Raw genomic sequence first — 24,314 nt, 5'->3', positions numbered from 1 at the left:
CCCTCCCTCCCTCCCTGTCTTAAAGGTAAGACAATGAACATACCAACCCTGTCCTTCTGTAATGCTCTCTCTTCCTCCCTCTCGTAAAAGTGCTTGTTTCAACAGAATGGTAATTCCCTGTAAGTCAACCTGTGTGTGCTGAATGGCTAAACAGCCGCAGTGTGATCTCACACACACACACACACACACACACACACACACACACAGTGCCAGAGAGATGTTGATGTTTGAGGCTCATTGATCCACTAGACTGGACCAAACACCTGGGTGGCTAGAATATCCAGCTAGAAAGTCCATGTAACGTTTCAGAAACATTATGTCAGCGTTACGTCAAAGTCATTCCAATGTTCTGTGATAATGATAATTGATCCACTACAGTAGACATGCATGAAGAAACCCCTGGTAAATGGCTACAACTGGCTACAACGTCTACGTAAAATGTTGTGTCAGTCTGTTTTTATTCATCGTGATAATGTCTTTAGCTAGCGCACGTGGGTAGATGTCTGGAAAAAATATTGTGACAACGCTTCTACAACGTTAGGGCAATGTTAGAGTGTTGTTGTTGGGGAGATTCCCGGCGGCCGTCTGGTGGACTGACAGTATATCTGGGAGACAGCTGGAGAGGAGGTCTCCAAGTTCACATCATCCATTTATTTCACAACATCTTTGATCCATCCTCTCTCTCTCTCTCTCTCTCTCTCTCTCTCCATCCATCCCTCTCTCTCTTTATCTCAATCCATCCCTCTCCCTCCCTATCTATCTCTCCTGCAGTGGCAGAGAACCAAAAACAGCAGCAGAGGGAGGGAGGGAGGGAGGGAGGGAGGGAGGGAGGGAAGAGAGAGAAATAGAGAGAGATAGAAAGAGAGAGAGAGAGATGGAGGGGAGAGAGAAATAGAGAGAGATAGAAAGAGAGACAGAGATGGAGGGGAGAGAGAAAGAAAACCACACATACACACAGATGTGAGTTTTATCAGAGTTCCGGTAACACATCCAGGTCTATGGGATGGACCTGGTCTAGAGCTGTCTCTGAGCAGATGGTGTATATATGTGTCTGCCACTCTCTCTCTGTGTGTGTGTGTGTGTCTGCCACTCCTGTGTGTTGTGTGTGTTGTGTGGTGTGGTTGTGTGGGCGTGGTGTGGTGGTGTGTGTGTGTGTAAGTAACGGTCCTAGGCTGACTAGGTCTATCCTCTCAGGAGTTTTGGCTTCAGACCAGCACTTGGTCAAGGTCACACACACAGACACGCCTCACAGCACCACACAGACACGCTCACATCACACACACTGAAAGACTAATGAACGGTTACAACAAAATGAAATGAATTAATTCAACCTGATACCTACAAGATTACATTTGAACAACATAGTCACAGAAAGTTCAACACACAGAATTGAAATGTGACATTTCAGCAGTATTTCAGGCCTTGTTACAGATATGCAGTAGCTACTGTCTTTGACCACTGGTGCCACTGTTCCATGTCCTTCCATTTCACACAGAACTCTGTGTGTCTGTGTGTATGTATGTGTGTATGTAGTGTGTGTATGTGTGTGTGTGTGTGTACGTGTGTATGTATGTATGTATGTGTGTATGTATGTAGTGTGTGTGTATGTGTGTATGTATGCATGTGTGTGTATGTATGCTGTGTGTATGTGTGTATGTGTGTATGTGTGTATGATATGTTATGCTTGTATGTATGTATGTTTGTTTATGTAGTGTATGTAGTATGATGATATGTAGTATGTATGTTGCATGTATGCATGTGTGTGTGTATGTATATGTTGTGTGTTATGTTATATGTGTGTATATAATATTTTTGTGTGTGTGTGTGTGTGTTGTGTGTGGTGTGTGTGTGTGTGTGTGTGTGGTGGTGTGGTAGTGCGCAGCTCGATGTGTGTGTGTGTGTGTGTGTGTTTCATTGGGTAGAGCTAGCTACAGTGCTGCTGGTCATTGGGCTTCTCAGTTGTAATTGGGATCGATGGTTATTACTGTGTCCTTTCCAGGGTCAACCACAGGAGCCACTCACAGCACCGCGCCATTCTCCTCTATTCCTCCTCATCTATCGTTCTTCAATCAATTACTTTGACTATTCTTTCCTTCTCTTATTCTCCTGGCCTTTTCTTCCCTTTATTCAGCCGTTCTTCTGAGCCTGGGCTGAAGGAAGGGTGAACATCTCTTGTGTTCTCTTATTCTCCCTCTTTCTTCCCTTCTTTCTGGCCTTTTTGAATTATAGATTTTTGCTCTGTCACCCCTTTCGTTTGTTTATTGTGGTGTTTTAGAAGGGGTGGACGGTCTATATCATAAGAAATTCATTTAAGGTTTAAAGAGAGTTAGAATGTGATTGTTATTATACCCCTGACAAACCCACACTGGCACCGTAGATGATGTTATGATCTAATTATCTATTTAGCATCTTCTACACTGGTTCTACAAGTTAGTAGATGTATGATGCAACCCTTTTTACACTATCTTTTTTCACACGGTGTAAGAGAGTGTATGTGTATCAACGCTTTCTTTAATAATGCACCTTCATCTATTTGTCTTGTTCTTAATCAGAATAGTAGTAGTAGTTATCTACCTTTCCTTGTCATGCGTTTATTCCTATCTACGCATCAGAATGATAAATATACTTTCCTACATGTTCACCATCTATCTGGTTGCTTCATGATTGATGAGACACTGTCCTAAGTCATTCCACTGTCACTCTAGAGAGCGATGTCTTAACCCTTATCTATTGCATTCCTTATTCATGTTCACAGAAAGATGTTATCTAATAACAGTGGCCATCTCTTCACAGGTTCGATATTGTAGGAGGGTTACAATCCTAACTAAGTATCTCTACATTTTGTTGTTTTTTTTTTTTTTTTTATCGTCCACAGGAGAGTAATTTGTTTATCTCAACTCCTCCTCCTATTTTTTTTTTTCACGCACACCATAAGTAGAGCGAATATAGTGTTATCAACCACACAGCATTTCCACACTGTCATAGAAGAGATTGATATGTATTGTTCCAACCCTACAGCAACCACACTGTCATCAAGAGAGAGAAGTAGTAGTCAACCCTTATATGCAACTCTACCTGTCATCTAGAAGAGATGAAGATGTATCAACCGTACAGCACCTCACATTTGTAGCAGAAGGAGAGATGTATCACCACACTTGCACCACTGTCATCTTTTAAATTATATTATACAAACCTACACACCACACGTCATCAAAAGAATTATCAAACTCCTACGCACCCACACTTCATCAAGTAGTATATTTACCACTACAGCACCCAACGTCATTTCATAGATTGAGTATCAATATCCCTACTTATTGATATCCACACTTGTAAAAAAATGTGTATTATATTCCCTACATTGCATCCCACATTTCGTCAGATAGTGGATTGTATAATCCCCTTACACTTACCCACTTACGTCAATCAGAGAGAGATGTATCATACCACTTCATGCACCCCATTCATTTCCTCGTAGATGTATCCCTACGAACCCTACTGTATCAGTAGTATGATGAGGATGGTATCAACCTCCTACAGCTACCCACAGTGCATCAGAGAGAGAGATGTATCAACCCTATCAGTCTACCCACACTGTCATCAGAGAGAGATGTATCAACCCTACAGCACCCACACTGTCATCAGAGAGATGTATTCAACCCCTACAGCACCCACACTGTCATCAGAGAGAGATGTATCAACCCTACAGCACCCACACTGTCATCAGAGAGAGATGTATCAACCCCTACAGCCCCACACATGTCATCAGAGAGAGATGTATCAACCCCTACAGCACCCACACTGTCATCAAGAGAGAGATGTATCAACCCCTACAGCAACCACACTGTCATCAGAGAGAGAGATGTATCAACCCCTACAGCACCACACTGTCATCAGAGAGAGATGTATCAACCCCTACAGCACCCACACTGTCATCAGAGAGAGATGTATCAACCCTACAGCACCCACACTGTCATCAGAGAGAGATGTATCAACCCCTACAGCACCCACACTGTCATCAGGAGAGAGATGTATCAACCCCTACAGCCACACCACTGTCATCAGAGAGAGAGAGATGTATCACCCCCTACCAGCACCCACACTGTCATCAGAGAGAGAGATGTATCAACCCCTACAGCACCCACACTGTCATCAGAGAGAGAGTATCTTACACCCTACAGCACCCACACTGTCATCAGGAGAGAGATGTATCAACCCCTACAGCACCCACACTGTCATCAGAGAGAGAGATGTATCAACCCCTACAGCACCCACACTGTCATCAGAGAGAGATGTATCAACCCCTACAGCACCCACACTGTCATCAGAGAGAGATGTATCAACCCCTACAGCACCCACACTGTCATCAGAGAGAGAGAGATGTATCCAACCCTACAGCACCCACACTGTCATCAGAGAGAGAAGTATCAACCCCTACAGCACCCCACATGTCATCAGAGAGAGAGAATGTATCAACCCTACAGCACCCACACTGTCATCAGAAGAGAGAGATGTATCAACCCCTAAGCACCCACACTGTCATCAGGAGAGAAGATTACAACCCCTACAGCACCCACACTGTCATCAAGAGAGAGATGAATTACAACCCCTACACGCACCCACACTGTCATCAGAGAGGAGAGATGTATCAACCCCTACAGCACCACACTGTCATCAGAGAGAGAGAGATGTATCAACCCTCCAGCACCCACACTGTCATCAGAGAGAGAGATGTATCAACCCCTACAGCACCCCACACTGTCATCAGAGAGATATGTATCAACCCCTACAGCACCCACACTGTCATCAAGAGAGAGATGTATCAACCCTACAGCACCCACTGTCATCAGAGAGAGAGATGTTATCAACCCCTACAGCACCCACACTGTCATCAGAGAGAGATGTATCAACCCCCTACAGCACCCACACTGTCATCAGAGAGAGAGAGAGAGAGAGAGAGAGAGAGAGAGAGATAATAAATGAGAGAAAGAGAGAGATAATAAATGAGAGAAAGAGAGAGAGATGTAAATGAGAGGGAGAGAGAGAGAAAGCGAGAGATGTAATGAGAGGGAGAGAGGGAGAGAGACGGCGAGAGAGAATAAATTAATGAGAGAAAAAGATAGAGCGAATGAATGAGAAAGAAACAGAGAGAGAGAGCGAGAGCAAGAGCGAGAGAGAGAGAGAGAGAGCGCGAGAGAGAGAGGCCATCACTGCTATTCCCCCATAATGTGGAGGTGAAAGGGAGTAGAAATAACAGACTAACCAAGGCTCCGCCGGTCCCCTCTATACCACTATCCTGCCATCAGACAACAGCACCGCTATGGAGCTAGGCAAGACCCTAACGAGACAAACTCCGTCAAGCCAGCACAGTTATCACCGGGGTCTTCTACGTTCCCAAAACTCTGTCTTGGGGCAGAGTTTTACTTTTTACGTTTTACTTTTGGCCATAGCACTACACAGCTGACTCAAATAATCAAAGCTTGATGATGAGTTGGTTATTTGATTCAGCTGTGTAGCGCTGTGGCAACAACCAAACATGCACCGAGGTGGGGCCCCAGGACCGAGTTTGGGAAACCCTGTTGTGCACACATTCACAGACAAGACGGCATCCGACTAGCATACATTGTATCGAAGGACATCGCATGGAGATTGGCAAAGCTGGGGAAAATCTAACGTCATCAGATTGGGTTTTGGGGGGGATTGAGGTAGCCTAGACTTTGACTTTGATTAAGCCTTTTGGTTTACAGTCCAACGAGTCCATAAAATGACCTTTGTATTGTTTTATGTTTGGTCAAAATATATTGAAGTCTCCAGAAAAATGCCTGAAAGGACATGTCAACGTCCCTTATAATGACTCTGGTAGAAGAGCACTGATAAGCATCGCAGGGGTGAAGTGGTAAAGAAAAAGCTGGGTTAACAGTGTTCAATATATAAGCTGACAACGCTAATTTACCGTATTGGTACATAAACGCTATACACCACATCAAAAAGGTGTGTAAACGGTGTTGATCATACACTATAGTCCTGTTAATATGTCAAAATACCAGTCATATGTCAGTGGTGTTGGAGGACTCTGGTGGACATCTGGTGAGTGGTTTACTGACCTAAAGTGCATTCAGAAAGTATTCAGACCCCTTGACTTTTTACACATTTTGTTACGTTACAGCCTTATTCTAAAATGTATTACATTTATTTTTTCCCTCATCAATCTACACACAATACCCCATAATGACAAAGCGAAAACAGGTTTTAAGAAATTTTGTCAAATAAATAAAAGAAAACGTATTTACATAAGTATTCAGACCCTTTGTTATGAGACTCAAAATTGAGCTCACGTGCTTCCTGTTTCCATTGATCATCCTTGAGATGGTTCTACAACTTGATTGGAGTCCACCTGTGGTAAATACAATTGATTGGACATGATTTGCAAAAGCACACACCTGTCTATAKAAGGTCCCACAGTTGACAGTGCATGTCAGAGCAAAAACCAAGCCATGAGGTCAAAGGAATTGTCCGTAGAGCTCCGAGACAGGATTGTGTCGAGGCACAGATCTGGGAAAGGGTACCAAAATATTTCTGCAGCGTTGAAGGTCCCCAAGAACACAGTGGCCTCCATCATTCTTAAATGGAAGAAGTTTGAAACCACCAGAACTCTTCCAAGAGCTGGCCGCCCGGCCAAACTGAGCAATAAGGGGCGAAAGGCCTTGGTCAGGGAGATGACCAAGAACCCGATGGTCACTCTGACAGAGCTCCAGAGTTCCTCTGTGGAGATGGGAGAACCTTCCAGAAGGACAACCATCTCTGCAGCACTCCACCAATCAGGCCTTTATGTTAGAGTGGCTAGATGGAAGCCACTCCTCAGTAAAAGGCACATGACACCCCGCTTGGAGTTCGCCAAAAGGAACCTAAAGACTCTCAGACCATGAAAAACAAGACTCTCTGGTCTGATGAAACCAAGATTGAACTCTTTGGCCTGAATGCCAAGTGTCACGTCTGGAGGAAACATGGCACCATTCCTACAGTGAAGCATGGTGGTGGCAGCGTCATGCTGTGGGGATGTTTTTCAGCGGCAGGGACTGGGAGACTAGTCAGGATCGAGGCAAAGATGAACAAAGAAAATTACAAGAGATCCTTGATGAAAAGCTGACAGAGCTTGAGAGGATCTGCAGAGAAGAATGGGAGAAACTCTCCAAATACAGGTGTGCCAAGCTTGTAGCGTCATACCCAAGAATAATTGCTGCCGAAGATGCTTCAACAAAGTACTGAGTAAAGGGTCTGAATACTTATGTAAATTAGATTTTTTATTTTTTATAAACTGGCAAAAATGACCAAAAACCTGTTTTTGGTTTGTCATTATGGGATACAGTATTGTGAGTAGATTGATGAGGATAAAAAATGTTTTTATCGATTTGAGAATAAGTTCGCAACGTAAAATAATGTTGAAAAAGTCAAGGGGTCTGAATACTTTCTGAATGCACTGTACCCTCTCCCATCTGGTCCTCTCACTCACTCATGGGGTATAAATTGGTGCAGTTCTATATGTTGGTTGAACATGCAGAACAGAGGGAGAGAAAGGGAGCGAGAAAGAAGGACTGCAGAAGAGAGGTACAGCGAGAGAGAGGGACAGAGGGCAGGAAGACAATGATTACACATTGATCCGTCCAAATAAAGCTGTCCTGTGTCCTTCTGAGACACAGCCTCCCACTGACTAACTTAGATTATCTCTCTCCCTCTCTCACCCACTCTCTCTCTCGCCCGCCCGCTCTCTCTCGCCAGGCTGCCCGCCCTCTCTCGCCAGCCCGCCCGCCCTCTCTCTCTCTACTTTGATTTGCCCTTCTCTTCTCTCATTCTCTTTCCTATTTCTATCCCTTTGTCTCCCCTCTCTATCCTTCCGTCATGTTCATCCATCTCTTACCCTGTCTTTCTTTGTCCCCTTCCTGTGTGTATGTCTCACCTAGCGAAGTCCAGGTCGGCCTCTCTAGACATGGTGATGTTGGTGAGGTTCTGCTGCAGGACAAAGATGTTCCTACACATCTTCTTGATGCCAGACTCACTGATCCTCTTAAAGTACTGGGCTCCATTGATCAGAATACAGGAGATCAGGTGGCCAAGACCTACAGACAGTGAGACAGACAGACAGAGAGAGAGACAGAGAGAGAGAGAGAGAGAGAGTAGAGAGAGAGAGAGAAGAGAGACAGGGAGAGATAGAGAGAGCTCGAGAAGAGAAGAGAGAGAGAGAGAAAGAGACAGACAGACAGACAGGAGAGAAGAAATGAGAGAATAGAAGAGGGAGAGATAGAGAGAGTGCGAGAAGGTGGAGAGAGATAGAGAGACAGAGAGCACAAAAGAGAGAAGAGAGAGAGAGAGGAGAGAGGAGAAGAGAGAGAGAAAGGAGAGACGAGAGGAGAGAAGAGAGAGCGCAAGAGAACGTGAAGAGAGAGAAAACACATACCAGTCACATTATTGATCACCGCAGTGGACATTTGTACCCCAAAAAGACACAGGGACAATACAGACACACATTGACCTGAGCACAGTCAGGTGAAACAAGTACATGAAATATTCCTAAAAAGAAAGGGCACTGACCAATACATTCTCCACACATGACATTATCATGGACGACCCCCAACAACAGGATTACCTTCAAAGATGTACTGGAACTTGTGCTGCTGCAGCGCGGCACCCATCACCTCCTCGATGGCACTGATGTCCTTGTTGAGTTTGACCACCAAGGGGTCGTAGTCCATGCTCTCCACGTTGGCCACGATGGCATAGTTCCCCTGCTTGGCCAGGGGGATCAGGTAGTGGAAACAATGCACTCTGAGGAGAGAAGAGAGGAGAGCAGAGGATAGATAGATGAGGGGAAGAGAGAGGAGAAACAGATGAGGAGAGAGGATTGATAGATGAGGGGAAGAGAGAGGAGAAACAGATGAGGAGAGAGGAGTGATTGATAGATGAGGGAAGAGAGAGGAGAAACAGATGAGGAGAGAGGATTGATAGATGAGGGGAAGAGAGAGGAGAAACAGATGAGGAGAGAGGATTGATAGATGGAGGAGGAGAGAATGAGAGATGAGAGTGAGAGGATAGACAGCGGAGGAGAGGAGTGAGGAGAGACAGATGAGGAGAGAGATTGATAGATGAGGGGAGGAGAGAGGAGAGAGATGAGGTGAGAGGATAGACAGAGGAGGAGAGGAGTGAGGAGAGACAGATGAGGAGTGAGGAGAGACAGATGAGGAGAGGAGTGAGGAGAGACAGAGGGGAGGAGATAGGAGAGATAGAGGGGAGGAGAGAGGATATACAGATGAGGAGAGGAGAGAGGAGAGACAGATGAGGAGAGAGGATAGACAGATGAGGAGAGAGGATAGACAGATGAGGAGAGAGGAAAGACGGATGAGGTGAGAGGAGAGACGGATGAAGAGAGGAGAGACAGACAATATTGTTGATGTGTGTTTAGTCCAACCAAATCCTACTGGTAAATTAAGTCATGATGGTGATGGAATCAACTTAGTGTTACTTATCGCAGGCATTTTGCTGATATCGTTCATTATGAGAAGTAGCCTATACTAGACAAATGAGAAGTTTGAAATGAAATAACTTTGCTAATATGGGTGATTGTTAATGGGACAATTGATGGGACAATTGAATGAAAAAGCGGTGGTGGAAATGTATCGCTCAGCTCTACTGGGATGTTTCACTAAATTCATCCACCATGTAACTATCAGGACAGATTGTGATATGTAGATCTTAGTCTACTGTAACTTAATCAAATGTCTCCCCTCCGCCTCTGTCTTTAAAAACATTTGACCAAGTGTGAATCTAATCCAAGAGCCACCGTGCGGGTGCTTAGTTTCCCTAAACACCTGACTGATATATGATCTCTGGCTGCTCACACCTTCATCAGAAGACCCAAAAACCATCTTCGGCCCCGGTGGCTATTAAAAACATGAGTGGAGACATAAAAACCAACACCCTCTCGCTCTCTCTCTTCTTTTCCTTCTCTCTCCCTCCCTCCCTTTCTTTCTTTCTTTCCCTCCCCCCTCACACTCCATCGCCTTCTCTCCCTCCCTCTCTCTGCATCTCTCTCTTTCTTCCTCTTACTCTCCTCTTCCTGATGGCATCATTTGCACCCTTACTGTTGGGGGAAATGTGGTTGATGGGTAAAAGTCAATAAGGCGTGGAGTAGTAGGGAGCAGTGCAGAGCTCAGGGAGGGTTTCTCGCCCCCTCTCTTTTTTCGGGGCGATCATAAACATTACTGCAGAAGCGAAACAATATCTCAGAGCCATGATGAGGGATGGAGGGATAAAGGGAGGAAGGAGGGGATGGAGGGATAAAGAGAGGAAGGAGGTGATGGAGGGATAAAGAGAGGAAGGAGGTGATGGAGGGATAAAGAGAGGAAGGAGGAGATGGAGGGATAAAGAGAGGAAGGAGGTGATGAGGGATAAAGAGAGGAAGGAGGTGATGGAGGGATAAAGAGAGGAAGGAGGTGATGGAGGGATAAAGAGAGGAAGGAGGTGATGGAGGGATAAAGAGAGGAAGGAGGTGATGAGGGATAAAGAGAGGAAGGAGGTGATGGAGGGATGAAGAGAAGGAGGACATGGGGGCTGTTAGGGGCTGTTGATGAGAGAGAGTTGGTTGTTTTCTGGGTTTGGTTGGTAAATCACTTGTTCTAGACGTTAATGGGTGAACTGACTGGATCTGGAGGGACACATTGGTCTGAATGTGTTATTAGATTGTCTTGCACTTGTTTAACCCCCTAGAGTTGACTGACACGCCGGTGCACCAATCTGAGTAATATCAGTTTTATTTTTTATTCCATCACAATCCGTCAGTTTCAGCTAGAAATATCTACTTTTTTGGATGAGTCTCAATCCACCGCCAATGTGGCACTTCCTCATCTGCAGTGAAAGGTGGCAGAGCTAGAGCGGTGTTTGTCAGACCATTTAGACAGCCCAAACACGATGGTGGTCTCCACAAGTGTCAGGGGACTCGTCTGAAGTCGGTACCGTCGATATGCCAACTTCTGTTTGTAGCGTCTGAACCTTTTGGACTACAAACTAACTAGTCTGAAGGAAACCGATGCTGTGCCTACCCCAAGAAAGGGGTTAAATATGTATTTAAAAAATAATATATATTTCCTGAGCTTCCTTATATCTCCTAGATATAGGACAGACACTTCAAAACCTTATTCCTTATAATTTATTTTTTGACTGTTTTATGAATGTGTTATTCAATGTGGGGTATGGTACTAAAGGCCAAATTGAATATTTTATCAAATAATAATAATATACATATACATATATACACCTAAAGGGGTTCTAAAATTAAAATACGACAGTCCTGCCACTTGGTGCGCTATAAAGTTGAAGGACGGGGCTGAACAAATGTAACCAYTCTCAAATTCATAGGTGGAACTATTCAATGTCTGACAGTCAACATGGTAGTCTGACAGAACAGCAGCCTGTTAACTCAGTCTGCCCCACTCAGGACCAGGACTGAAGAACACTGTGGAACCATTGAGAGGAAGATTTTATAAATCACGGTTGTGTTCGCTAGGGACCAAATGGAAGAAAACAGAGTGAAGCGGGTGGTAGTATGATCTGTACTTGACCAATAGGAAAAGGTCATTGTGAACATGACCAATAGGAAAAGGTCATTGTGAACATGACCAATAGGAAAAGGTCATTGTGAACATGACCAATAGGAAAAGGTCATTGTGAAAATCGAATACAATAGGATAAGGTCATTGTGACCATGACCAATAGGATAAGGTCATTGTGAACATGACAATAGGATAAGGTCATTGATGAACTGACCAATAGGATAAGTTCAATATCGTGACCATGACCAATAGGAAAAGGTCATTGTGAACACTGACAATAGGATAAGGTCATTGTGAACATGACCAATAGGAAAAGTTGTCATTGTGAACCCAGGCTGTTTATCCTGGAGAGTCCATGTCCGTACGTACCTGACCTCCAGGTGGAGGACCAGCAGACAGCGGTCAGCGATGTCCTGGAAGGCCCTGGACAGGTCAGTCAGAGTCTGGAGGATCTGGTCCTGCTGCGGACGCTCTCATTGGTCACCTGGGGGTCCGAGCCTGGAGACCCACCTGAACACACCACACACCAACACACCAACACACACACACACACACACACACACACACACACACACACAACACACACACACACACACACACACACACTTTAGTTACATTACAGCTAAAGATGAAAAATACTACAGCAGTGTTTCCCACAACTCTTCTCGCAGTACCCAGGACCATTCACATCTCTTCTAGGTACCAGACATTCCACATCTCTTCTCAAGTACCCAGGACCATTCCCACCCTCTTCTAAAGTACCAGGACCATTCCACACTCTTCTAAGGTACCCAGGACCATTCCACATCTCTTCTAAAGTACCCAGGACCATTCCACATCTCTTCTCAAGTACCCAGGACCATTCCACACCTCTTCTAAAGTACCCAGGACCATTCCACACCTCTTCTAAAGTACCCAGACATTCCACATCTTTCTAAGGTACCCAGGACCATTCCACATCTCTTCTCAAGTACCCAGGACCATTCCACATCTCTTTCTCGAGTACCCAGGACCATTCCACACCTCTTCTAAAGTACCCAGGACCATTCCACATCTCTTCTCAAGTACCCAGGACCATTCCACACCTCTTCGAAAGTACCCAGGACCATTCCACCCTCTCTTCTCAAGTACCCAGGACCATTCCACATCTCTTCTAAGTACCCAGGACCATTCCACATATTTCTAAAGTACCAGGACCATTCCACATCTCTTCTAAGGTACCCAGGACCACTTCCACATCCTCTCTCAGTACCCAGGGACCATTCCACATACTCTTCTCAAGTACCCAGGACACTTCACACCTCTTCTCCAGTACCCAGACCATTCCACACCTCTTCTCTCTCAGATACCCATAGGACCATTCCACACTCTTCTCCAGTACCCAGGACCATTCCCCACCTTTCTTCTAAGTACCAGGACCATTCCACTCCTCTTCAAGGTACCCTGGCATTCCACATCTCTTCTAAGTACCCAGGACCATCTCCACCATCTTCTTCTAAAGTACCCAGGACCATTCACATCTCTTCCAAGTACCCAGGACGATATCCTCACCCTCTCTCCGATCAGCATACACTCTTCTTCTAAGTACCAGGACCATTCCACATCTCTTCTCAAAGTCACCAGGACCATTCCACATCCTCTTCTAAGTACCCAGGACCATTCCACACCTCTTCTCCAGTACCCAGGACCAATTCACACCTCTTCTCCAGTACCAGGACCATTCCACACCTCTTCTCCAGTACCCAGGACCATTCCACACCTCTTCTCCAGTACCAGGACCATTCCACACCTCTTCTCAATACCCAGGACCATTCCACACTCTTCTCAGTACCCGGACCATTCCACACACTCTTTCTCACAGTCCCAGGACCATTCCACCTCTTCCTCCAGTCACCCAGGACCATTCCACACCTCTTCTTCAAGTACCCAGGCACCATTCACAACCTCTTTCTCAAGTACCCAGGACCATTCCACACCTCTTCTCAAGTACCAGGACCATTCCACACCTGTTTCTCAAGTACCCAGGACCATTCCACACCTCGTCTAAAGTACCCAGGACCATTCGACATCTCTTCTAAAGTACCCAGGACCATTCCACATCTCTTCTAAAGTACCCAGGACCATTCCACACCTCTTCTCGAGAACCCAGGGCCATTCCACACAGATGTTATTGGTCACATACACAGATGTTATTGTGAGTGCAGTGAAATGCTTGTGCTTCTAGTTCTGACAGCGCAGCAATATCTAACATGTAATCTAACAAATTCACAACAACTACCTAATACACACACATCTAAGTAAAGGAATGGAATAAGAATATATACATATAAATATATGGAAGAACTAGGACGAAGGAGAACTAAAGAGAACCAGGAAGAACTAGGACGAAGCAGACCCAAAGACAACTAGGACGAAAGAGAACTAAAGAGAACCACGGAGAACTAGGACGAAAGAGAACTAAAAAGAACCAGGAAGAACTAGGACGAAAGAGAACTAAAGAGAACCACGGAGAACTAGGACGAAAGAGAACTAAAAAGAACCAGGAAGAACTAGGACGAAAGAAAACTATAGAGAACCAGGGAGAACTAGGACGAAAGAAAACTAAAGATAACCAGGAAGAACTAGGACGAAAGAAAACTAAAGATAACCAGGAAGAACTAGGACGAAAGAAAACTAAAGAGAACCAGGGAGAACGAGGACGAAGGAGACCCAAAGAGAACCAGGGAGAACGAGGACGAAGGAGACCCAAAGAGAACCAGGGAGAACGAGGACGAAGGAGACCCAACGAGAACCAGGGAGAACGAGGACGAAGGAGACCCAACGAGAACCAGGGAGAACTAGGACRAAGGAGACCCAAAGAGAACCAGACACAATGAGTTGATGGAATCCAGAACTAACACACTTAATTCAACTAATGAAGGGATTGATGAGACGTTGATCAGGTGAGATTGGACTGGAATACATCAAATAGGAGGAATAGCAGGGAGAACTCAAGGAGACGTTTGGGACACTGTGCTACACATCTGAAGACCTTCTACAGTCCTTCAGAAAGTCCCTTCAGTCCTTCAATCCATGTGCTGAGACACCAAGTCTATGTCCGCATTGTGATCCATACAAAGGAGGTGTGTGTGTGTGTGTGTGTGTGTGTGTGTGTGTGTGTGTGTGTGTGTGTGTGTGTGTGTGTGTGTGTGTGTGTGTGTGTGTGTGTGTAAGAGCATTCAGACCACCAGGTGTAAATCAATGGCTATGAATAGAGGGGAGTGGAAGGAGAGAGAAATTGGCCCTGTCACTCATATGTGAGTCTATTTGGGCAATGAGGCGGTGGGGAGTGTGGTGTGTGTTTGGAGAGAGACTGCTGAGCAGAAGAGGGGTGGTGAGGGCTAGCGATCGATTGGCTGCAGTCAGGGCCAGCCCCCAGTTACTCCCTCAGCCCTTGTGAAGGTCGTACGGACGAGCGCACGTACGCAGGCAGGACGGCAAGCACACTCAAAGACCAAACACACACTGACAGATTGAGGAAGGAAGTAGTTGAAACTGCTGCTGAGAAAGCAGGCCAATATCTACTGTTGACAGAGGTCCTTTATCAACGCTGCTTAGTGGAGATATTTCCTACAGATTCAAGAACACTACAAGTTTTAAACACTCTGATTTGATTCTTAAACTAGAAACAGGATCTAAATACTCTTCAATAATTCATATAAAATACTCAAAGCTCTGTATCTACGTTATTCACATTCTGACAAAAGTTACATGTTGACTTATTTGGGAGTCACATCACATGAGATGTCCCCAGTATCCTGCCTCGTCTGCATGTCGCCGGTACCTGCCTTGTCTCCATGTCCCCAGTATCCTGCCTCATCTCATGTCCCCGGTATCCTGCCTCGTCTCCATGTCCCCGGTACCCTGCCTCGTCTCCATGTCCCCGGTACCCTGCCTTGTCTCCATGTCCCGGTACCCTGCCTTGTCTCCATGTTCCCAGTATCCTGCCTTGTCTCCATGTTCCCAGTATCCGCCTTGTCTCCATGTTCCCGTACCCTGCTTGTCTCCATGTTCCCGGTACCCTGCCTTGTCTCCATGTTCCCGTACCCTGCCTTGTCTCCATGTTCCCGGTACCCTACCTTGTCTCCATGTTCCCGGTACCCTGCCTTGTCTCCATGTTCCCAGTACCCTGCCTTGTCTCCATGTCCCCGGTACCTGCCTTGTCTCCATGTTCCCGTATCCCGCTTGTCTCCATGTTCCCGGTACCCTGCCTTGTCTCCATGTTCCCGGTACCCTGCCTTGTCTCCATGTTCCCAGTACCCTGCCTTGTCTCCATGTCCCCGGTACCCTGCCTTGTCTCCATGTCCCCGTACCCTGCCTTCCCGTCGTCCGCCTTGTCTCCATGTCCCCAGTATCCTGCCTTGTCTCCATGTCCACAGTACCCTGCCTTGTCTGCATGTACCCGGTACCCTGCCTTGTCTCCATGTTCCCAGTATCCTGCCTCGTCTCCATGTCCCAGTATCCTGCCTTGTCTCCATGTCCACAGTACCCTGCCTTGTCTCCATGTTCCCAGTATCCTGCTCGTCTGCATGTACCGGTACCCTGCCTTGTCTCCATGTTCCCAGTATCCTGCCTCGTCTCCATGTCCACAGTATCCTGCCTCGTCTCCATGTCCCCTGCCTTGTCTCCATGTCCCCAGTATCCTGGCCTCGTCTCCATGTCCCCAGTATCCTGCCTTGTCTCCATGTCCCAGTACCCTGCCTTGTCTCCATGTTCCCAGTATCCTGCCTTGTCTCCATGTCCCCAGTACCCTGCTCCTCGTCCCCATTAACCCAGTACCCTGCCTTGTCTCCATTAACCAGTACCCAGGTCCCGTGTGGCTCAGTTGGTAGAGCATGGCGTTTGCAACGCCAGGGTTGTGGGTTCATTCCCCACGGGGGACCAGGATGAATATGTATGAACTTTCAATTTAAGTCGCTCTGGATAAGAGCGTCTGCTAAATGACTTAAATGTTAAATGTAAATGTACCCTGCCTTGTCTCCATGTTCCCAGTATCCTGCCTCGTCTCCATGTCCCCAGTACCCTGCCTTGTCTCCATGTTCAAAGTATCCTGCCTCGTCTCCATGTCCCCAGTACCCTGCCTCGTCCCCATTAACCCAGTATCCTGCCTTGTCTCCATGTCTCCAGTACCCTGCCTCGTCCCCATTAACCCAGTATCCTGCCTCGTCCCCATGTCCCAGTACCCTGCCTAGTCTCCATGTTCCCAGTACCCTGCTCGTCCCCATTAACCCAGTACCTGCCTTGTCTCCATGTCCTCCCAGTACCCTGCCTTGTCTCCATGTCCCAGTACCTGCCTCGTCCCCATTAACCCAGTATCCTGCCTTGTCTCCATGTCCCAAGTACCCTGCCTCGTCCCCAGTATCCTGCCTTGTCCATGTCCCCAGTACCCTGCCTTGTCTCCATGTTCCAGTACTGCCTCGTCTCCATGTTCCAGTATCCTGCCTCGTCTCCATGTCCCAGTACCCTGCCTCGTCCCATTAACCCAGTACCTGCTTGTCTCATGTCCCAGTACTCTGCCTTGTCTCCATGTCCCAGTACCCTGCCTTGTCTCCATGTCCCCTACCCTGCCTTGTCTCATGTCCCCAGTACCCTGCCTTGTCCTCCATGTCCCAGTACCCTGCCTCGTCTCCATGTCCCCAGTACCTGCCTCGCCCCATTAACCCAGTACCCTGCCTCGTCCCATTAACCCAGTATCCTGCCTCGTCCCCAGTACCCTGCCTTGTCTCCATGTCCCAGTATCCTGCCTTGTCCCCATTAAAAGCCAAACTAAATGGCTGAAGATAAGCTGAGACCCATTGGCTTAGAACAAACACAGGGAGGCCGAGTGACACAGTCATCCAATCAATTGAGCAAACGCTGCTCACAAGCAGTGTGTGTGTGTGTGTGTGTATGTGTGTGTATGTGTGAGAGAGAGAAAGAAAGAGAGATGGACATGGAGATTGCTCTTTCTATTAAGACAGGGGTGTGTGGGCACTGGCTAACTAACTGTCCTTGGGTAAATGGCCAGCTTGTGTGTGTGTGTGTGTGTGTGTGTGTGTGTGGTGTGTGTGTGTGTGTGTGTGTGTGTGTGTCTATCCTATGTGGGTGGAGGTTATTGAGAGATAAAGGTGCAGAGTGGACACTGAGGACAATGCTTGGAGGAGAAGAGACTAATATAGAAATGCTAATGAGTAAAGTTAACTGCTATGTGCAAAGCTCTGGAGCACTGACTGCAGTGGCAGGAAGGAACACGGGGCTGCACAGCCAAAGCAACAGGATTCTCTACCTATGAGAGAGATGAATTTGAACTGTTAAAAAATGCATCTGATGACTTTGGCGGAAATCGTGCATTGACGCCAGTTAGGTCTGCATCATTGTAGGTAAAGATCATTGAACAGGTGGTAGCTCAGTGTAAACACCGAGCAAGGCAGCCTTTAATTCTTTTCAAAAAGAGGGTATATGTTATACAGGGACTTCAACAGTTTGTGAAGGAAAACAGATCATTCAGAGCTATATACTGTAGATCAGGGTACTCAACTCTGACCCTATGAGGTCTGGACCTGCTGGTTTCCTGTTCTACCTAATAACTAATGTCACACACCTGGTGTCCCAGGTCTAAATCAGTCCCTGATTACAGGGGAACAGTGAAACAATGCAGCGGAACTGTCTTGGAGGTCCAGAGTTGAGTTTGAGGGCTGTGTAGCAATAGTGTTTTGATCCAACCCTAATCAAGATTCAGTTCAATAAAGTAAACATATCCAACACTTCAACATTACCTTGAAGATAATAACACAATCGACTCACTCCAACAACACGTGGTACTGCAAATAGACTAGATGTGTTTGTCTGGGGATGAAAGTCAATAGAAAAAGGAGAGGAGAAGCACATGTTGATCACACCTAGGTTGAACCAACTCACCAACACCACTTCTGTTCTCTCAGCTTTCTCCCGACATTAAGGACAAGATCATATCACATAACAAGCTTTTCAAATTCAATATTGGTGCACAATTTAAACCAACAGTATCAAAGTGATGCAAAAGGGACCTCGTGGAACGGCCCTGCATCCTCGTCTTAGATATCAGCCTGCAAAAACAAGACTCTATTTTAGTCCAAGTGTTTCAGAAACCGGAAATACTGCAAGTGTTGTTAGAGATGAGTCTGAATACTGATCTCCTGACTCAGACAATTAATCATGGAACACACACCATCATTTCCTTTTGTCTTTCCACAAAGAACAAAACAAAAGAACATGGTTGCGTTGCACGAAAGAAGATTCAGTTACTTGACTTTTACAAAAGTAAAGATGAATTGTCTTGAGACGATATAACCCTAAAGCACACATTTCAATCACAATGCACAAGTCTGTTGCATGACGTTCCCTAAATAATTAGAATATTGTRTAACTGCACTCTTAGAAAAAAGCATTCCAAAAGGGTATTTTGGCTGTCCCCATAGGATAACCATTTAAAGAACCCTTTTGGGTTCCAGGTAGAACTCTCTGTGAAAAGGGTTCTACATGGAAACCAAAAGGGTTCTACATGGAAACCAAAAGGGTTCTTCAAATGGTCGTCCCATGGGGACAGGTGAATAACACTTTAAATTCTAGTGTGTTCATGAAGACATTACACAGAAGAAATTCAAAGCAAACAAGTGTGGGGAACTATTTATAAATTGTTCTGCTTTTAAGTGTACCAAGACTTGGCATGGGCCCTCAGATCCTGTTCTACAGCTGCACCCTTGAGAGCATCTTGACTGGCTGCATCACCGCTTGGTATGGCAACTGCTTGACATTCGACCGCAAACGGCTACAGAGGGTAGTGCGTATGGCCCAGTACATCACTGGGGCCGAGCTCCATGCCATTCTGGACCTCTATACCAGGCGGTGTCAGAGGAAGGCCCTAAAAATGGTCAAAGACTCCAGCCACCCAAGTCATAGACTGTTCTCTCTGCACAACAAGAGATACCAATTCTGGCACCATCAGGACCCTGAACAGCTTCTACCCCCAAAGCCATGAAAATATTTAACCAAATCTGCACTSACCCTTTTGGCACTAACTCTTTTCACTCATTACATACGCTGCTGTTACTCTTTATTATCTATCCTGTTGCCTAGTCACTTTATCCCTACCTATGTGTACATACAGTTGAAGTCGGAAGTTTACATACACTTAGTTTGGAGTCATTAAAACTYGTTTTTCAACCACTCCACAAACTTCTTGTTAACAAACTGCAGTTTTGGCAAGTCGGTTAGGACATCTACTTTGTGCAKGACACAAATAAATTTTCCAACGATTGTTTACAGACAGATTACTTCACTTAGAATTCACTGTATCACAATTCCAGTGGGTCAGAAGTTTACATACACTAAGTTGACTGTACCTTTAAACAGCTTGAAAAATTCCAGAAAATGATGTCATGGCTTCAGAAGCTTCTGATAGGCTAATTTACATCATTTGAGTCAATTGGAGGTGTACCTGCGCATGTATTTCAAGGTCTACCTTCAAACTCAGTGCCTCTTTGCTTGACATCATGGGAAAATCAAAAGAAATCAGCCAAGACCTCAGAAAAGAAAAACTGTAGACCTCCACAAGTCTGGTTCATCCTTGGGAGAAAATTCCAAACACCTGAAGGTCCCATGTTCATCTGTACAAACAATAGTACACATGTATGAACACCATGGGACCACRCAGCYRTCATACCGCTCAGGAAGGASACRCGTTCTGTCTCCTAGAGATGAACGTAMTTTGGTGCRAAAAGTGCAAATCRATCCCAGAACARYAGCAAAGGACCTWGTGAAGATGCTGGAGGAAAYCGGTACWAAAKTATCTATATCCACAGTAAAAYRAKTCCTATATCGACATAACCTGAAAGGCCGCTCAGCAAGTAAGAAGCCACTGCTCCAAAACCGCCATAAAAAAGCCAGACTATGGTTTGCAACTGCATATGGGGACAAAGATTGTACTTTTTGGAGAAATGTCCTCTGGTCTGATGAAACAAAAATAGAACTGTTTGGCCATAATGACCATCGTTATGTTTGGAGGAAAAAGGGGGAGGCTTGCAAGCCGAAGAGCACCATCCCAACCGTGAAGCACGGGGGTGGCAGCATCATGTTGTGGGGGTGCTTGCTGCAGGAGGGACTGGTGCACTTCACAAAATAGATGGCTTCATGAGGATGGAAAATTATGTGGATATATTGAAGCAACATCTCAAGACATCAGGAAGGAAGTTAAAGCTTGGTCGCAAATGGGTCTTCCAAATGGACAATGACCCCAAGCATACTTCCAAAGTTGTGGCAAAATAGCTTAAGGACAACAAAGTCAAGGTATTGGAGTGGCCACTGTGACTAGAAGGAACGACATACTGTCAGACACCCCACTGTGACTAGAAGGAACTACATACTGTCAGACACCCCACTGTAACTAGAAGGAACTACATACTATCAGACACCCCACCGTAACTAGAAGGAAGAGAATCACCAACACCACCAATGTGGAGGACATAAGCTGCTTCTTTCCAGGTCAGCCTTTTAAATCTGTTTGTCTGAAGAGTAGACCAATTGAAGTTAAAGTCTACAGAAAAGAATGATGACAAAAAGAGAGCAAACTTTGACTAGAGTAACTAACTTTCATGTACAATAGTTGTCTCAATCACTATTTTACCTCACCTGTAAATCTCTTGTCTGCCAGGTGATGTTCGTGGGGAAGAGAACATAACCTTGACATCCATTCAAACAATGTCCATGAGTGAGCACAACTGTCTGGCCCATGCCCTGAGAGGTATCAACCACATTGGGAGGCTGAGACTCTGTACCAGGAGGCCCGCAAGAACATGGGCACCTACACCTGGTACCACAAACTGACACACATATCACTTCCTTCTCTCCGCTATATGCCCAGTGCATAGTCTCTAACACACACTCTGCTTCTCCTTGTCACACATTTACAGATTCTTTAATATTCTMACATTGACACATCTGTCCTGTCACATACACACCTACAAATTAATCTACAAGCACTCTCTTCCTCTCTCTCCCTCCTAGGTGTTTGTGTCCAGGGACTACGTTCCTCACGGCGTTGGCCCAGACGCCATGGGCCGGCAGCTTGGCCGTTACCCTGGCTATGATAAGAAGATTGATCCCAGCATTGCCAACACATATTGCTACAGCAGCGTACCGCTTTGCCCACCTGGCCATGTTGTCCCGCCTGGACAACAACTACAGGGAGAATGGCAGGTTCCTCAGTTTGCCCCTGTTCAAGGTCCTCTCCACCCCCTGGAGGCTGGTGTTTCAGGGTGACTGTTGGTGGGACACATAAAGATGCTTTGCAGACCCTTTGCCAGTTGTAAACAAATGCACTTCCTGGATACTTAACAGTCTATGCAGGGGGAAAGGTGAAATGTGTAAACACCGTTGTGGCCTGGCTGGTCTAGTGGTAATGACGCAGCCTCTGACACACACGTCTACAGTGTCAGCATAGGTTAGAATCTGGCATAGGTTAGAATCCGGCATAGGTTAGAATCTGGCATAGGTTAGAATCCGGCATAGGTTAGAATCTGGCATAGGTTAGAATCCGGCATAGGTTAGAATCCGGCATAGGTTAGAATCCGGCATAGGTTAGAATCCGGCATAGGTTAGAATCCAATCCTACCCCCATTTGACACAACCTCTACCTTTCCCACTGCCATCTTCTCGATCTGTTCAATGAAGTCAGAAAACACCTTAATATATATATATATATTATTTTAATGTAAACATCCTATTCTCTCTCAGTCCTCCTTTAGGTGGTATCACCGAGGCTTGGGCGATATAACGTTTATACCATGTACCGGGGTATATGGTATGACAACACACATCCTTTAACCTCAGAATCACTTGGCTGATTTAACCATAAATAGAAAAATCCAGTAGCCAACACTACGCCACCTTTTAAACAGGAGGTGAAGTCCTCGGGACAAATAGTGTGTTCATGTGGTGTCTGAGTTATCGGAAATACGAGACTCCGACTGGGAAGTTTCACTTGTAATTACAACTTGGAGGGCTGTACAAGTCGGAAAGTCTGAGAAAATTACACTGCTACATATCAACACACTTGATATGTAGCTAATTTGACTATATTGACCATGTTTGCAACCTAGCTAACTTAATTATTCGAAACTTTAGCTGGCTCACATAGCTAGCTAAAATCTCATTGGTTGAAGAATTGTTCCAACCGGGATGTTTCCCACGAGCACATGAATGGTAAATACACTAAACACATCACACAGGTTCTTTAAAGGGGCAATCAGCAGGTGCTACATCCATTTTTGGACTTATATATGAATGATATGTTCGCATTGATTCTTGAAGAATGTAACTTATAAATGCCTCATGACCTTAGTTCAACTGTCACACTCCATGAGAAACCAAAATATAAGCTTGTTTTACTCCAATGTTGGTAAACAGAGTAAACGTAAACAATTACATTACAGCCTCAACACATGGGTTAAAACGATMATTTTGATATCATGGATGGTCAGCCCTTGCATCCGCAGCTCTGTCTATGAATATGAGAATGTTACATTTCTCCAGACCCATCATATTTCACTTACCAAAATAAGGGCTTTTTTTGATTGTTTCTACAACAAAGCGTTCACAGACAACGGGTGCGAGCTGTGTGCCCAGGCAGGTCACCCGTGATACAAGTCAGTATTCAACATCCATCCATGTCTGAGGATGTTGAAGAGATGACGTGGAAACCAGTCACTAGGGCAACAGTGAGCGCCGTTACCTTCAAGAAGGTGTTGGTTATGCGAGGGCGTTGTGGACGGGGATGGCGGTAAGCATCTGCCTCTGGTTCCAAACAGACCAAAGGGTCCAAACAGACCAAAGGTTCAACAGACGCAAGTCACCAGACAAAGGTTCCAACCAGACCAAAGGTTCCAACCAGACCAAAGGTTCCAACCAGACCAAAGGGTCCAACCAGACCAAAGGTTCCAAACAGACCAAAGGTTCCAAACAGACCAAAGGTTCCAAACAGACCAAAGGTTAAACCAAAGTCCAGACCAAAGGTTCACCAGACCAAAGGTTCCAACCAGACCAAAGGTTCCAACCAGACCAAAGGTTCCAACAGACCAAAGGTTCCAACAGACCAAAAGGTTCCAAAAGACCAAAGGTTCCAAACAGACCAAAGGTTCATGTTTGAATCCAGTCATAGAAAGTAGTTGTTGATACTTTTGTTTTTCAGCCTAACCCAACCTTACCTTACCTTCAACCATTCAGGGTTAATGTCTAACTTAGATGGAAGGTTGATGCCTAAACTTAAATACTAAACATTTTGACATTTCAGGTGTGAACTTTGCAAACAACATCTAATTCTGATGTGAGACTGTGAGAGCTTGTTTGTGTGCCACGGCGTGTGTATGTTGTGTGTAAACACTGAGTGTGTGTGTGTATGTATGTAAACACCTGTGTGTGTAAATGCCTGTGTGTGTGTGTATGTATGTATGTAAAACACCTGTGTGAGTGTGTGTGTACATTGTGTGGTAAACACCTGTGTGGTGTGTGTGTTGTGTTTTTTATGTTGTGTGGAAACACCTGAGTGTGTGTGTGTGTGTGTTGTGTGTAAACCACCTGTGTGTGTGTGTGTGTGTGTGTTGTGTGTGTTGTGTGTGTGTGTGTGTAAAATGTTGTGTGTGTAAACACCTGTGTGTTTTGTGT

At 45.6% G+C, this 24,314-nt stretch overlaps 1 protein-coding gene and 1 pseudogene across 1 annotated transcript in view; one reads left to right on the top strand and one right to left on the bottom strand.

Annotated features, from left to right (window-relative positions):
• LOC112077215 (exocyst complex component 4) overlaps positions 1-12,110 on the bottom strand; it is a 22,792-nt gene extending 10,682 nt beyond the window's left edge. The window contains exons 1-3 of the mRNA XM_024143777.2: positions 11,970-12,110; positions 8,642-8,820; positions 7,955-8,114 (exon numbers count right to left, since the gene is read on the bottom strand). Of these exons, the coding sequence (XP_023999545.1) occupies positions 7,955-8,114; positions 8,642-8,747 (266 nt within the window). The 5' untranslated portion in view covers positions 8,748-8,820; positions 11,970-12,110. The remainder of the gene's footprint in view (positions 1-7,954; positions 8,115-8,641; positions 8,821-11,969) is intronic.
• A 7,213-nt stretch (positions 12,111-19,323) lies between these two features.
• LOC112077216 (myeloperoxidase-like) lies at positions 19,324-21,933 on the top strand (annotated as a pseudogene).
• Positions 21,934-24,314: the final 2,381 nt, after the last annotated feature.

The sequence above is a fragment of the Salvelinus sp. IW2-2015 genome, unplaced genomic scaffold, assembly GCF_002910315.2.
Source record: "Salvelinus sp. IW2-2015 unplaced genomic scaffold, ASM291031v2 Un_scaffold4388, whole genome shotgun sequence".
In the NCBI taxonomy this organism is placed as follows: Eukaryota; Metazoa; Chordata; class Actinopteri; order Salmoniformes; family Salmonidae; genus Salvelinus; species Salvelinus sp. IW2-2015.
This window is presented reverse-complemented; position numbering and strand designations above follow the sequence as displayed.